The sequence below is a fragment of the Theobroma cacao genome, chromosome 1 (genome assembly GCF_053813885.1).
Source record: "Theobroma cacao isolate CCN51 chromosome 1, ASM5381388v1, whole genome shotgun sequence".
Taxonomy (NCBI): Eukaryota; Viridiplantae; Streptophyta; class Magnoliopsida; order Malvales; family Malvaceae; genus Theobroma; species Theobroma cacao.
Window position 1 is genome coordinate 7,064,124 of NC_142639.1, and position 14,234 is coordinate 7,078,357.

The 14,234-nt window shown below is 31.8% G+C and overlaps 1 protein-coding gene across 2 annotated transcripts; it reads left to right on the forward strand.

Annotated features, from left to right (window-relative positions):
• Positions 1-1,648: 1,648 nt before the first annotated feature.
• On the forward strand, positions 1,649-5,219 carry LOC18611806 (uncharacterized). Of its 2 annotated transcripts, none has more exons than XM_088804384.1 (8): positions 1,649-1,759; positions 2,299-2,400; positions 2,580-3,062; positions 3,165-3,314; positions 3,420-3,518; positions 3,690-3,737; positions 3,804-4,240; positions 4,361-5,219. In XM_088804384.1, the coding sequence occupies exons 2-8, from the start codon at positions 2,334-2,336 to the stop codon at positions 4,994-4,996; spliced, it is 1,920 nt and encodes a 639-aa protein (XP_088660510.1). In that variant the 5' UTR covers positions 1,649-1,759; positions 2,299-2,333; the 3' UTR covers positions 4,997-5,219. The 2 variants fall into 2 exon arrangements, with proteins under 2 accessions (XP_088660510.1, XP_017970847.2); XM_018115358.2 differs by lacking the exon at positions 1,649-1,759 and adding an exon at positions 1,773-1,924.
• The last annotated feature ends 9,015 nt before the right edge of the window (positions 5,220-14,234 follow it).

Sequence of the window (14,234 nt, forward strand, 5' to 3'; positions counted from 1 at the left end):
CGATGTAAAATGACGAAGAGAGAGACTATTAGGTCTTGTCTTGTCTCAGTATATGCAGTAAAGAAGAGGTTTCGAAACTTTTAAGATCCAAGTTCGAGTCTCATCAAATGTAGATTATTGATTTTTACTGCTTGATGTATATTAAAAGTTATTTGATTATAATTGTAATTGGTACTGATACATATAATTTCCTAAAAAAATTTTATAACCATTAATATTGAACTTAATATATAGCCCTCGATATCAAACTTAATTCAATGATAAGATGAAGACTTGGGATCACTAGATCCTAAATTAAAATCCCACTTGGGTTGTTTTTGTTTTTTGTTTTTTAAATTTTATGGTAAATTTCCATTGTTTATATGTTATACTAATTATTATGGTTAATTTTTAATCAGTTCCTTCTCTTGGATGTACTAATTTACAAGTTATATATTGGATTTAATTCATTTTAATTGTTATTGTATAATTTAAGGGTAATTCAAAAATTAAATGAAACACTTTTCATTTTGCATTTTTTGTTCTATTATCAATTTTTTTCAAATTAATCAAAACAAAAAAAAATTGAAATCCTAAATTGACCAAAAATAAAGACCTTACATCAAGTAATAAAAAGTTTTATAAACATTAAATCCTAAAATAGGAATCCAGGTTAATTGTATATATAATCTCATTAAATAAAATTTTTCTATACCAAATATGATGAGATCATCGAAACAATATCATTGGATCCGATGATGCTGCTCCATATTGTACGGATTGATGAATAACATAAGCCCCAAGTAAGTGTATTCTCATATTTTTAATTCGTCAAATCCTTCATATTTATATATATATATATATATATATATATATATTTAAAAATTGTCACATTTTATGATTTTCGAACAATTGTAACTTAAAATCGTAAAGAATAGATAGATTTAGTTGCAGAATAAAGGAGAGCAGACCAAGATCAGCTTGCTGCAAAAGCAATTGACTAAATACAGCAGCAGGGGGAAAAATAAAATTAGCAGAAAAAGGAAAAGGAGGTAAGGCATTAGGCACACCACTTTGGACTTTTAATTATTTTTCATTTCATTATGCCACAACATTGTTCCAGGATCAAAAGTGAAAGGGAAAAAGCTATATCATCTGTAAGTTGTAATCATTGGACATAATGGTATTACCCTTTCTTAAACCCAAAACTAATTTGCAGCAAATTTTTCTTTTACATGAGCTTGACAATGGCTCAATTAAGAATGCTTTCATAGTTTAACCTAAAACGTTTATGTTCTTGCAACAAGGGAAAGAAAAAAGGTATTATTAGAAGAGGGAAAATTCTAGCAGATTCAAGAACATTGGCATACTTTACAGCAACTAAAGTATTCAAAAGGAACTGTAATTTGGTTCAAGTTATCTTAAAGAATCTTTAATTTAAAGAGAGATACCATAGCATAATAAAAGATGGAAAGACAAAAAGAAAAAGAGAAAGAAGAAGGAATAGGTATTAAGCAGAATCTTTTGGATCATCTCTGAGGAAATTATATACGCATCAAACAATCTTTTTTTTTTCTTTTTCTCTCTTCTTCTTTATACTTGTACTCCAAATTCTCGTCAACATCCTATTACTTATTCTTTGCTTGTACTTTTAGTAGTAGACAAGCATGTCGGAGGGGCAAAAGAGCAATTTTCGAAGAAGAATTTTTTGCACTTTGGACAGATCTGTATTGTTCTTATGGTGGCAGATCGATGAAGCAGTTAAAACATTCCATCGGGGGTAAATTAACTGAAAACTATTTGATTAAAATTTTCATATTTCGTATCGTCTGAGACGTTGATTTTCTCCATATAAATAAATGTCGTAAGTTATCCTTCTGGGTTGCCCAATATCTGAGTTCAACCAACACATATTTGCAGTACAAAGGCCTGGAAAATATAGCCTGTAAGTGATTGATAAAGTCATCATATACATGTGTTGCATAGGTTTTCTTTTATGTAAGATCATGTGAAATATTGGGTTTGCTTCGGTTTATCATTACATAGTCATAACAGAGCAATATTTAAAACGTTTTCAAGGATATTACATATCTAACTCTATTAAGTTTTCTAATTATGAACGATTTATTTTCATCATCTGGCAACTATGAAGCATGCAGGTGCATGCCTTCATAGAAGGGAAAGAGGGTTCAACCAAATACAAATTATAGTTAATAGAGTTAATGCTTAACATAGTTAAGTTTGATTTAATTTCAATGGAAATAGTTGAGGGTCAACTTTGGTTCATCTAGCAGTTTTACTCATATTTTTTCTGTTCAGTTTCCCATTGTCAATAGGCTGTTTCCCATAACAAAATGCGGCCCACGGAAGCTACCCATGGTGCTCCTAAGAGATCAACGAGCAATATAGATGACAATAAAGGTTATTCCATCTCTCTGTTTTATCAAATTTTGGTCACTAACACTTAGGAACAAGTACAATTGAAATTGAAGGAGGGCACTCCTTCAAATGAACTTGAAAACATATCTAACTAATAAGTTTTTGTTCCGAAAATGCTACCTTGTGTTTGTTTCAAGCTATTTTATTGTGAAACCTGGCAGATTTAAAGGATGCATACATTCGTTATCTGCCCTTGTACAAAGCTGTGGATAGTGGTGATTTGGAAGCTACCAAGAAATTCCTTGACCAGCACCCAAGTGCATTGTCCAGTAGCCTTTCCGCTGATGGCGACACAGCTCTTCACATTGCGGTCCTAGCGGGACATGTAGAGATAGTTGAGGAGTTGGTGGGGCACATGTCTGCACAAGAAATAGCAGTTAAACAGAAATTTGGTTCAACAGCCCTTAATTTTGCTGCCGTTGGAGGAGTAACAGAGATTGCAGAGTTATTGCTGAAAAAGAATAGGGAGTTGCTTACCATTACAAATGAATATGACCAGATCCCTCTGGTTGTGGCTGCTCTCTATGGGCATAGGGATTTGGTACAGTATCTTTACGAGGAGACTCCCAAGGAAGAGCTTGATCCAACTAATAAAAATCATGGAGCCCTTCTTCTCACTGCTTGTATTATCGATGAATTTTACGGTACGAGAGGATTGCTTTACTATCTCTTCTGATTCTATACTCTTTCCATTTGTTCATTGTTTCTTATTTAACCTTTACCTGTTCTTCCTTTATGCCATACAGATATTGCTTTGGATCTAGTCCAGCGCTATCCACAATTGGCAATTGCTGAAGACACAGATGGAGACACAGCCCTGCGTATTTTGGCTCAAAAACCATCTGCATTTTCAAGTGGAACTCAACTTGAAACTTGGCAATGGTGGATATATAAATGTGGGTAACTTCTCACTTGAAACTTATCTTCGAAATTCGAGCTATAGTAGAGTCATTAAATTGAGCTTTATCTGTGGCTGCATTATTATACATTCTTGGCCTCAGGTATTCATATACATCCACATAATGCCTCTCTCAACAATTCGGGAGATATTGAAAAACCTCATGAAGGTCCAACTCATCCAAAAAATTTGACTAAACGAGGTATATATACAAAACAAGTCACAGATTTCTCAGTAGAAATTTGCTTTTTCTTTTATTTAGATATTTTCTGACATTAATTTTTAGTATCATTTGAGCACAAATCCCTACTTTTCCAAATACTGCATCACCTAATTTGTACTTGAATTTGAAAATCTAGTTTCGTTTATGCAGCACTTCACCTACTATCGCAAATATTCTGGAAATGCTTAAAACTTTCTGGTAAGAAACAACAACTCTACCTACCTTTCATATTTGCTTGAGCCTAACTCTGCTTGTTGCCTTCAGTCCCAGGAGTCACAAGCATATATGAGTTGAAGTTGAAGCATGTTCAAGCCAAAGACCTGTTAACTTGTGTTTGCCGAGAGGTATCAACTATAGAAGATGAGAACAGAGTGCAATCTCTGGTAAAGAAACCACTATTTGACGCAGTTAAGAACGGATTAGTTGAGTTTGTTACAGATCTCATGAAACATTATCCTGAGGTGCTTTGGCTCTATGATGACAAGGAACGGAATATATTTTTTGTTGCAGCCGCTGAACGCCAAGAAAAGATTTTCAGCCTTATATATAAAATGGGCGCAAAGAAAAACTATATGGCAACTCATTGGGATAAGGATTCTAACAACATGTTACACCAGGCAGCGTTCTTAGCTCCTTCCTCTCAGCTTGATCGTGTTTCAGGTGCAGCTCTGCAGATGCAAAGGGAGCTTCAATGGTTTAAGGTGATTACATACATACGTATGTACATATGTACATATATATATATATAGGCTTCTTTTGGTTTAAAACTAAAGTAACAGACAAAATTACTCATCATAAATTCTTTCTTATTTTTATTGCAGGAAGTGGAGAGTGTTGTACAACCCAAGTACAGGGAGATGGTCAACAACCATTTCAAAACACCCCGAGCTTTGTTCACGGACCAACATAAAAAATTAGTAGAACAAGGGGAGCAATGGACCAAGGAAACTGCTGAATCTTGCACGGTTGTTACTGCTCTAATCGTCACCATTATGTTTTCAGCAGTGTTTACAGCGCCTGGAGGATATGATGAGGCAGGGGTCCCGCTCTATTTGCATCGAAGTTCCTTCTTGATTTTCATCATATCTGATGCATTATCACTTTTCACTTCCACAACTTCTTTGCTGATGTTCTTAGGAATCCTGACATCCCGATATAGAGAAGAAGACTTCCTCAAGGATGTGCCTACAAAATTGATGATAGGGCTTTCCATGCTTTTCTTCTCCTTAGCAACCATGATGATAGCCTTTGGAGTTGCCCTGTTCATCGTTCTCCATGAAAGAATCGCATGGGTTTCATTTCCAATTATTTTGCTTGCTAGTCTTCCAGTTACCCTTTTCGCCTTGTTGCAATTCCCTCTCCTTGTTGAGATTTTCTTTTCCACTTATGGGCCTGGCATCTTTGACAAGCCGAAGAAGCCCTGGTTTAGATCAGGTTCTACCCGTTGCGTACGTTAGCTCGTTACGGCTGCATCCAATACTACTGCCAAAGCAACAGGGTTTGATTTGGTCTTATGCTCTTATTCTCAATCTGATGTTCTACATATTCTGTTAAAGCATGCTTTGCTTTCCTTTTTATTAAAGGGACATATTTTGCCCCAGAATATTTATGTTTCGGATTAGAATTGGCTGATAATGCATTCACCAAAATTTCGTAATACGTAATATATACATAAACTCAAGTTTGAAAAGACTGATTCCATTTTATTAAGTCCTCAAATTTCAATCTCAAAGTCATTGATTACAATTTTCTTATTATATTCTTGCTCATTTTTATTTTTCCTCTGATCTCTGACTTCAACCTAAATCGACGTATCTAATTTTTTCTTTATTATTTTTATTATTGTTTTTGATACATTTGAATAAATGGTAAGAAGAAAGAGGAGATTTAAATCTAAAGACTTAAATTCTCTTTAAAGAAAATGACAATCATAGGTGATAATCATTTTTCATCTCACAAATTTACTTCTTTTCAAAGATTCAATTCAAGATTTTCAAGTTTTAATAGTATTGAAAATTTGTTATTTTGGTTTAAGTTGATTTACGCTCTCTCTCTCTCTCTCTTGGGGAACAAGCTCAATGCTTGATGAATCATTTGTCATACTCGATATATTTACAATGAATCAATAAATTTTTATTAGTTTTGCTTTTCCTATCTACATTTGCTCAAAATGTCAATGGAATCAGTAAATGGTTAATTTGGGTTTTTCTTTAAAAAAAAGAAAAAAAGTCAAAAATTAAAGAAAAAGTAGAAAATAGAATAATGTATGCCGCCTCCTCTTCGTCTTTGACATAAATAATATTTTTTAATCTTTTAAATTCAATTACCCTATTAATTACATTCAATCAATCAAAGCAACTTTAATTGTTTGTATAATCGATTTTCTTTTGATTTTTTATTGCTTTAAAATCTTCAACAACCATAATACAATTTGAAAAATATAGACATTATCAAGAAATTGCAATCTAAAATACAATAAAATCTCTATAAATTAAAACCCTTGAGATCATGAAAATTTATTAATTAATCAAGATATTGCTTAATTGAGAAATTAATAATTTGGTAATTTATACATTAATTAATAAAAAACTAATTTATCAAGGTATTTTTTTATTTTTTTCTAAAATATTAAACTTAATACATGTAATATGCATTGTAATTATACAAATATTACCTAATTACCGAATTACAAATTGTCATTATTCATGACAAATAAATTATTGAGAATATCATGGGAAATGATAATAAAGATGAAGTTGAAGACGATAATTGTATACTGGAGCTTGTCTCGTGTAAAGATGAACTTAAAGCAACAATCATATTGAATAATTTTTTATTGCAATACGGGGAACACTATACCAAATTTTTTAATGCATTAAGAAAAAGTTAGAGATGAAGTCCAATGAGACATCAATTTCAAGAAGAAATAATTTAGAATAGGCCTCCTAATTGAGTAATGTATATATATAATTTTAATATATAAGAAGATTATTAATTTATATATTAAGCGAGATCTATGTGTTTTTTTTAAATGTATTATTTTATAAATTTAACGTATTATTAATTTATCACATTGGTCCCAAATAGGGATTGGTCAAAAATATTATTTAATTAAAATTATTAATTTATCGAATATTAATTTATAGAAGTTTTACTATAAGTCTGAATAAAGACACAAAAGGTTTGTGATTAAGTTAACATTACACATTTCTAATTTCGTTGTTTCTATCATATCACTTCCAAATTGTTTGTGTTTTTTTGAATTAGTTAATGAAGTAAATTTATTATTCTATACATCAACAATGAAAACTTTAAGTTTTACAAACAAACAAGATTAAATGATTGTCATATGACTATTTAATAATTAATTTTCATAAATATATATTAATAGAACATGTGTCAATCCTCTAACCTCATTTATGGAGATTAAAAATTCCATCACCAGTGTATAGGATAATTTTCTTTTGTGGTATAAAAATTTAACACTTTCTTTATTTATGAAAAAACGGAGGAAAAAGAAATTCATAAGAAAAATATAAGTTAAGATTCTTTTTTTTGTTCCTAAAGGTCGAGACAATTTCTTTATCTTTTTCAAAAGCATAATAAGAATTAGAGGTTCTAAGAATAATTTATCGGAAGTAGTAAAGTATATGAGTCAGATTTTCATTTATTCAAAAATTTTTCCTATTTTTAACAAGAATTTTCTACCATCCTTTCCTATGGACCAAATATAATACTAAGCAACTCAACTTTCATTGATGATGAATTTTGTTCTTAACAAGCAAGGAATAAATATTCATAGGATTCTTAACAAGCAACTTGATGATTTTTGTTTTCTTAACGCATAATTTGCTCGATTCATATAATAATAAAGCTTAACACTTAAAAAAAGATATTCATATTTTCCTTATCATTAACAATGTGTACAAGTTTATCTCCGAAGTACATTTTATGTTCTAATTGTATGAACTGATGTCAAGAAAGCTACAAAGTGTAATCCATCAATATTCATATTATTAATTATACATATGCATGGGAGGTCTATGCCCTGCATGTGCTGAACCGCAACACTACTATGAAAGGGTAGTTTTTTAAACTAAATTTTAAAAATAAATCTTTTTCTCATTTTTTTATAAAATATTATTAATTGTTCAAGCACATCACACCAGTAACAAAGGATGCCAAATATCTTATTAACATATATATTTTAATAATTGTTGAAAAATGTGATCAGCTAATGACACGATTTTTTCATGTATAAAGATATCAAAAGTAGAATTAGAAGATGAAGGAATAACCTATGGTGAATCAAGGGGTGGTGAAGAGAGCATTAGAAGTCACCGGTCGCGTGCAAATGATGTATGTTGAAATATACTCTTTCTCTTGATTTTAAAGGTCTTTGATCACTTGGTGATTATATAACCAATTCTTAGGAGTGATAAGGTTCAAAAGTTTGAAAGTCTTATCTCTCATGGCATTTCCTTTCACATATGTTAAGAGAAAAAAAAAAGGTATGTTTCCAAGTGAAAGTCATAATAAGTAACAAGAGATATATAAAGAAAAATAACCCAAATGAAGACTAAAACCAAATAAAAAAAATTACAAGTGTAGTGCTTCAATTGTATCTTCTTTATTTTAGTAAGTTATAAGAGCTAAAATTTGACCTTTTTCTTACAGTGCGTAGTTCGCTAATCAAATTTGGTTGGAAGCTCCTAAAATGATTTGGTATGTAGCATGATCTCCTCATCAATGAAAGTTTTTCACTTTTGTTGTTGCTTTCGCTCTCCGTAAAAATTGCTTTCAATTGCAGTCCCTGATATGAAGCACATTCACAATGCAAATTTAAAACATGACCAAGCCGTCGAACTCCTCATATACATATTTAAGGAGATACCAAGGCTAAGTAACAAGCAATTGGACACAATTGGATTGGACAAAACAATCTATGATGCTATCAAGCATGGAATGATTGAGTTTATTGATGAAATAATACAACTCTATCCCGAAGTCACACGAAGGAAAGACAAAAAGGGTCGAACTCTTTTCTCCAATGCAATAGTTCTACAACAAGAAAAGATCTTCAATCATGTATATAATTTGGGTTCAAAGCAATGCATAACATTACTTCAACATGATATTTTCCGCAACAATTTTTTACATCTAGCTGCAAAGTTGTCTCATCCGTCTCGACTTGATCATATCTCTGGAGCTACTTTGCAGATGCAAAGGGAGCTATAATGGTTTGAGGTGATACATTATCTATTAAAATTTTTACTACCCATATGTGTTACAAAATATTTGAAATGGTAAATTTTTTTTAATATCATCAACGTGATACAATACAAGTTAATATATGGAGAAGCTGTACAAGATAATGTTATATTTGAATTTAAAATAAGCTGAAACAACTCCTATGATTGAGGAGATAAAATATGACTCAAAGGATTTGCATTATCATTTGTTTGTGGAGTCATCTCCCTGACACGCTGACGCAAGAGCGTCTAGGATTATATTTTATTTAATTTAATTTTTGTTAATTTTAGTTGATTTAGAAATTATAGGTATATTAAAATTCTTCCTTTACATATATTAATTTTTTTCCGTGATCATTGTTTCTCAACCTTTAATGTTAATCCGATGACATCATTTAGGTTCTAATATGGTTGTAGTTGAACAACATCTGCAATTTCAACATTGAGACCCCCAAGATAACGAGCTATAATTTGTTCTTCAGGCTCATGGACATCGCACTTCATGTGAAGTTGTTCGAACTCCATTGTATATTCTTCCATCGACATTGTTTTTTGCCTCAAGTTATGAAATTTGATAAAAATTTCTTGTCGATAATGCTCAGGAAGAAACTTACGCTTGAGTTCTCGACGCATCTTATTCCATGTTCTAATCTTTTTGTGTCCTTCTCTTTCTCATTGCCTTTTGAGATTTTTCCACCAAATAGAATCGTGCTTCTTCAATTTAATTGCCACAAACTTCACACGTTTTTCATCGGGAATATCTTTGAGCTCGAAAACTCTTTCCACTGTGTAGAGCCAGTCAAGGAAGTCATCAGGATAAAGTCTTCCTTCAAACTCAGGAATGTCGACTTTGATTCCCAAATCTTTGATAGTAGCAGTTCTCAAGCGACGAATAGGTACTTCTTCATCAGAGGACGAATTTTGATGAAATGGATTGGTGTCATTCTTTTCATCACTAGAGTTGCTATTGTTGATTTGAGCATCACGTCTTGTGAGTTACTCTTGTAATTCTTAAATTTACTGACGTAGTTCTGCAATCTCAATCTCTTGATCATCTCTTTGATGGTTCTAGAATGTTTTGAACATTGATTTGAAGAGTGGTTATCATCAAATTAGAATGCGACTTGGAGATGAATGGAAGACAACCTTCAAGACAATGGATGAATTGTTCAAATGGTTGGTATAGACTATGACAATATGTGGATCCAAACACAGAGTATGTCAAGGCCTACTCGTCAAAGCTGAGTTCTTCTGACCCAAGGAGAATGACACAGGAGCGTCTAGGATTATATTTTATTTAATTTAATTTTTGTTAATTTTAGTTGATTTAAGACTTATAGGTATATTAAAATTCTTCCTTTACCTATATTAAGACTTTAAGCTAGTCATGTTCTATTTAGAAATAGAACACCTATTTTATTTAAATCTTTTATTAATTATTCTAATTGTATTAGATGAACTAAAAGTATAGTTTTATTAAGATTTGGGCCTATAATACTATAAATAGGACCCTTAAGCTTGGTTATAAGACATTCAGAGTTGCGAGTTAATAAATAATATTTTTTTAAACATGAGTGCTTATTTCTCTAGGTTCTTTTTAAAAAATAAGAGGTTTTAATATTTTTGACCTAGCCAATCAAAGTGGGATTTTGGCTATTTTTCACCTTAGTGGGGTTTTCAATATTGCCAAGATTAGTGATTCACCTTAGTGGGGTTTTCAACCTCACCATGATTGGTATCTTTCACAATGCCCAAGTATCTTTACAGTGCCCCGGCGTCACACGCCCTTGAAAAAGTGGTGTGCCATCAAGAACACCAATCTTGTGCTTGAGAAAATGATGACGTTGTCTAGACAGAGGTTTGGTGAGACAATCTGCAAGTTGATCTGATGTAGAAACATGTTGAACTCGCAGTGTTCCCTGTTAAACAAGATCACGAATAAAGTGCTCATCAATTGCTATATGCTTCATCCAACTGTGCATGACTAGATTTAGAAAAGATAGGTAATGCTGAGATTATCACAGTAGATAGTGGGAATCTATCAAACTAGAATGCAAAGTATAGAAAGCAAGGACCGGACCTCAGTTAGTTCAACAACAGTTGTGGCTAAAGATAAATATTCGGCTTCAGTGGATGATCGAACTACTACACGTTGTTTAGAGGATTTCCAAGAAATGAGGTTGCTAACATAAAAGACCAACTGAGCTGATGTTGACGTGTAATCATCCTTGTTGCCTACCCAATCCTCATCACTGAAAGCATAGAAAGAGGAGAGATGCCCTTTGTGTAGGTAATGACCATGGAATTTGGTGGCTTTGAGATACCGCAAAAGACGTTTGAGAGCTGTCAAGTGTATGGTGGTGGGCTTGTGCTTGAATTGAGCAAGACGATTCGCTGGATATGCAATGTCAAGCCTAGTCATTGAAAGATATTGGAGAGCATCGATAATACTTTTGTATTGAAATGAGTCCACAGATGAGGTGCCATCAAGCAAAGTGAGAGAGGTGTAGGTGAAAAGTGGAGTTTGAACTTCTTTTGCATTAGCCTTGGTTGTTCATTCCAAAAGGTAATGGATATATTTATGTTAGCTGAGAAATAAACCTGTCTTGGTAAGAATGACCTCTATGCCCAAAAAGTAATGAAAAGAGCCCATATCTTTTATTAAAAATTGCTTGGCTAGGGAGAAAATACAATAGTTGATGACAGATAAGAAAGAACCAGTAATTAAAATGTCATCCATATATACAAGTGCATATAAGAGGGTGTTACCTCAATGGAGAATAAAAAGAGATGAGTTTGATTTAGAGGCATAGAAGCCGTAAGATCACAGAAAAGAGCGTAGAGCATTGAATCAGGCCCTAGGAGCTTGTTTGAGCCCATAAATTGATTTCTTTATACAATAAACATGGTTAGCAAATTCTGGATTGATGAAGCCAAGTGGTTGAGCCATGAAAACTTCTTCGGTCAGGTGGCCATGAAGAAAAGCATTGTTCACATCCAATTGTTTAATGGACCAATGATTTTGAAGAGCAATAGAGAGGACCAAGCGAACAGTGGTTAGTTTAATTACTGGACTGAATGTCTGAGAATAGTCAATTTTGAGCCATTGATGGAATCCCTTAGCCACCAATCATGCTTTATACTATGATATTGAGCCATCTAGGTTTCTTTTGATGTGGAATACCCATTTGCAGCCAACAACATTTTGTAACTTGTCTTTTGAAACTAGATCCCAAGTTCTTTAAGCAAGTAATGCACTGAATTCATTGCTTATTGCCTCACGCCATTCAAGAGACTTCATTGCCACAGAGACACATGTTTGTTCAATGGTCGATGGAAAAGGGTGCTTGGTGGTGAGAAGAAATTTCTTATTGGGTTTAAAAATGTTATGCATATAACGAGTTATAGGCCGCGAAAGAGCAAACGTTGGTGCACGATCGTCTAGTGGTGAAACAGATGGTAGACTTAGTGCATGATCACATGATATTTTAGTAGTTTTTTGTGATGAATTTTCAACATCAGAAAAGAAAGATGTGACTGGCGTGGGCTGGGAATTAATAGCACATTTGATTCGCAGAATAGACAAAAATAAAATAGAATAGCTCTTATGTGATAATATAATGAAGTGGGAATATAATAGAATAGTTATTACGTAGTTGGGTATGACGAATGAAATATGACAAGAATAATTATTATGACTTATTGCGGTATTTAATTGGTAACAATAACTTTAGAATTAAAAAGGAATAGAAATAAAAAGATAAAAATACCCTTTATTATATATATGATTATTTTATTTTATTTTATTTTTTAAATATTAATTTTTTATTTATAATCTAATCATTAACATTATAAAATACTAATATGTTATTTATAATTTAAATGATATTATGATTATTTATTTTTAAAAATTAATAATGTCTAATTTATTTAAAATATTAAAAATTGATCATTTAAATATTAATATTTTATTTATATTTTAATCAATAATATTAAAAATAATAATATTTAAACTATAATTTAAATTCTATTATAATTATTTATTTTTATTTTATTTTATTTTTTAAATATTAATAATTTATATTTTATTTATAATATAAATAATTTATCATTTAAATATTAATATTTTATTTATAAATTAATTATTAATTTTTAAAACATTAATAATATATTTATAATTTAAATTTATTATGATTATTTATTTTTATCTAATTTTATCTTTTAAATATTAATAATTTATATTTTTTAAACAGCTAGTTCATCAACTATTCTTTTAACAGAAAACAAATATTATATGATTGACAGAGAGCCTTTGCGGCTTTGTTGGAGCTGATTCTTAGGGAACATAACATGAGAACTCGATGGATTCACATATTTGGCTTCAAGAGCCATCCACAGTTGATGAGAGATCTTGCATGCGGAATGATCGATGCTGTCTCTTTCGATCATAGAGGATAGGAGCAGGCTCACAATGAGTTGGTCTTGACAAAATCAAAAATCAAAATCTGGATTGGATGCAACAGACCCATCTGATTGAGTAGTTAATTTTGATGGTTGGGAAATAGTTCCATCTACATAGCCAATTAACTTCATTCTAGCAAGGAGAGATCAAGCCTGACATCTCCATGTATGAAAATTAGTGGTTGAGTGCTTTAAAGCAATTTGTGCTCCAGAATTAAAAATGGTTACGGGTTTTGGGTGGGACTCAACAGTGAGTTGATTTGTTGTTGCAGAGGAAAGAGTGGTGTTGGATGTTGTAGAATTGGCCATGGATTTTAATCTCGTTAGAGAGAAAGTTATCTTGATACCATATAAAATATTTGAAATGGAACATTTTTTTATTATCATTAACGTGATTGTTGGGATGAGCCCATAGTCAATTGAGATTCGTTAAGGCTTGATTCCAATCATACAACAATATCATTTATGTTAAATGATTAGAGATTTTTCTTTATCAATAAGACATCAATTACAATAAGTTATTGGTATAATTGGATGAAGTCCATGAGATTAATATACCTTGCAAAGGAACTGTAATGGGTTGTAGTTATAAAATCCCTATGCATCAAAGCATATTCCCAAAATGTTCTTAGTCAATGTATCATTGAGATAGGACATCAATGATGCTTAAAGACTAGTATATTCTATGTTTTTTACTTTGGAAATAAATCGATATCATAAATTAAAGTATAGAGATATTTGGAACTAGAATATAGGTGCTTGTTTAGGATAGCAAGTTCACTGAACATAAACCGTCATAAGAAGTGCATTTGGTATTTCACTTAAGTGTCTATGCAATACTTCTTATGTCTCAGTTGTGTAAATACTCCATAGACTTGAGACATTAAGTTGTCTTATGTGTAGAGTACTATACTTTGATTTCATCCCTACGAATGCCTAACCAAGGTTGCCAAAACAGAATGCTTTTGGGTATGACATGAAG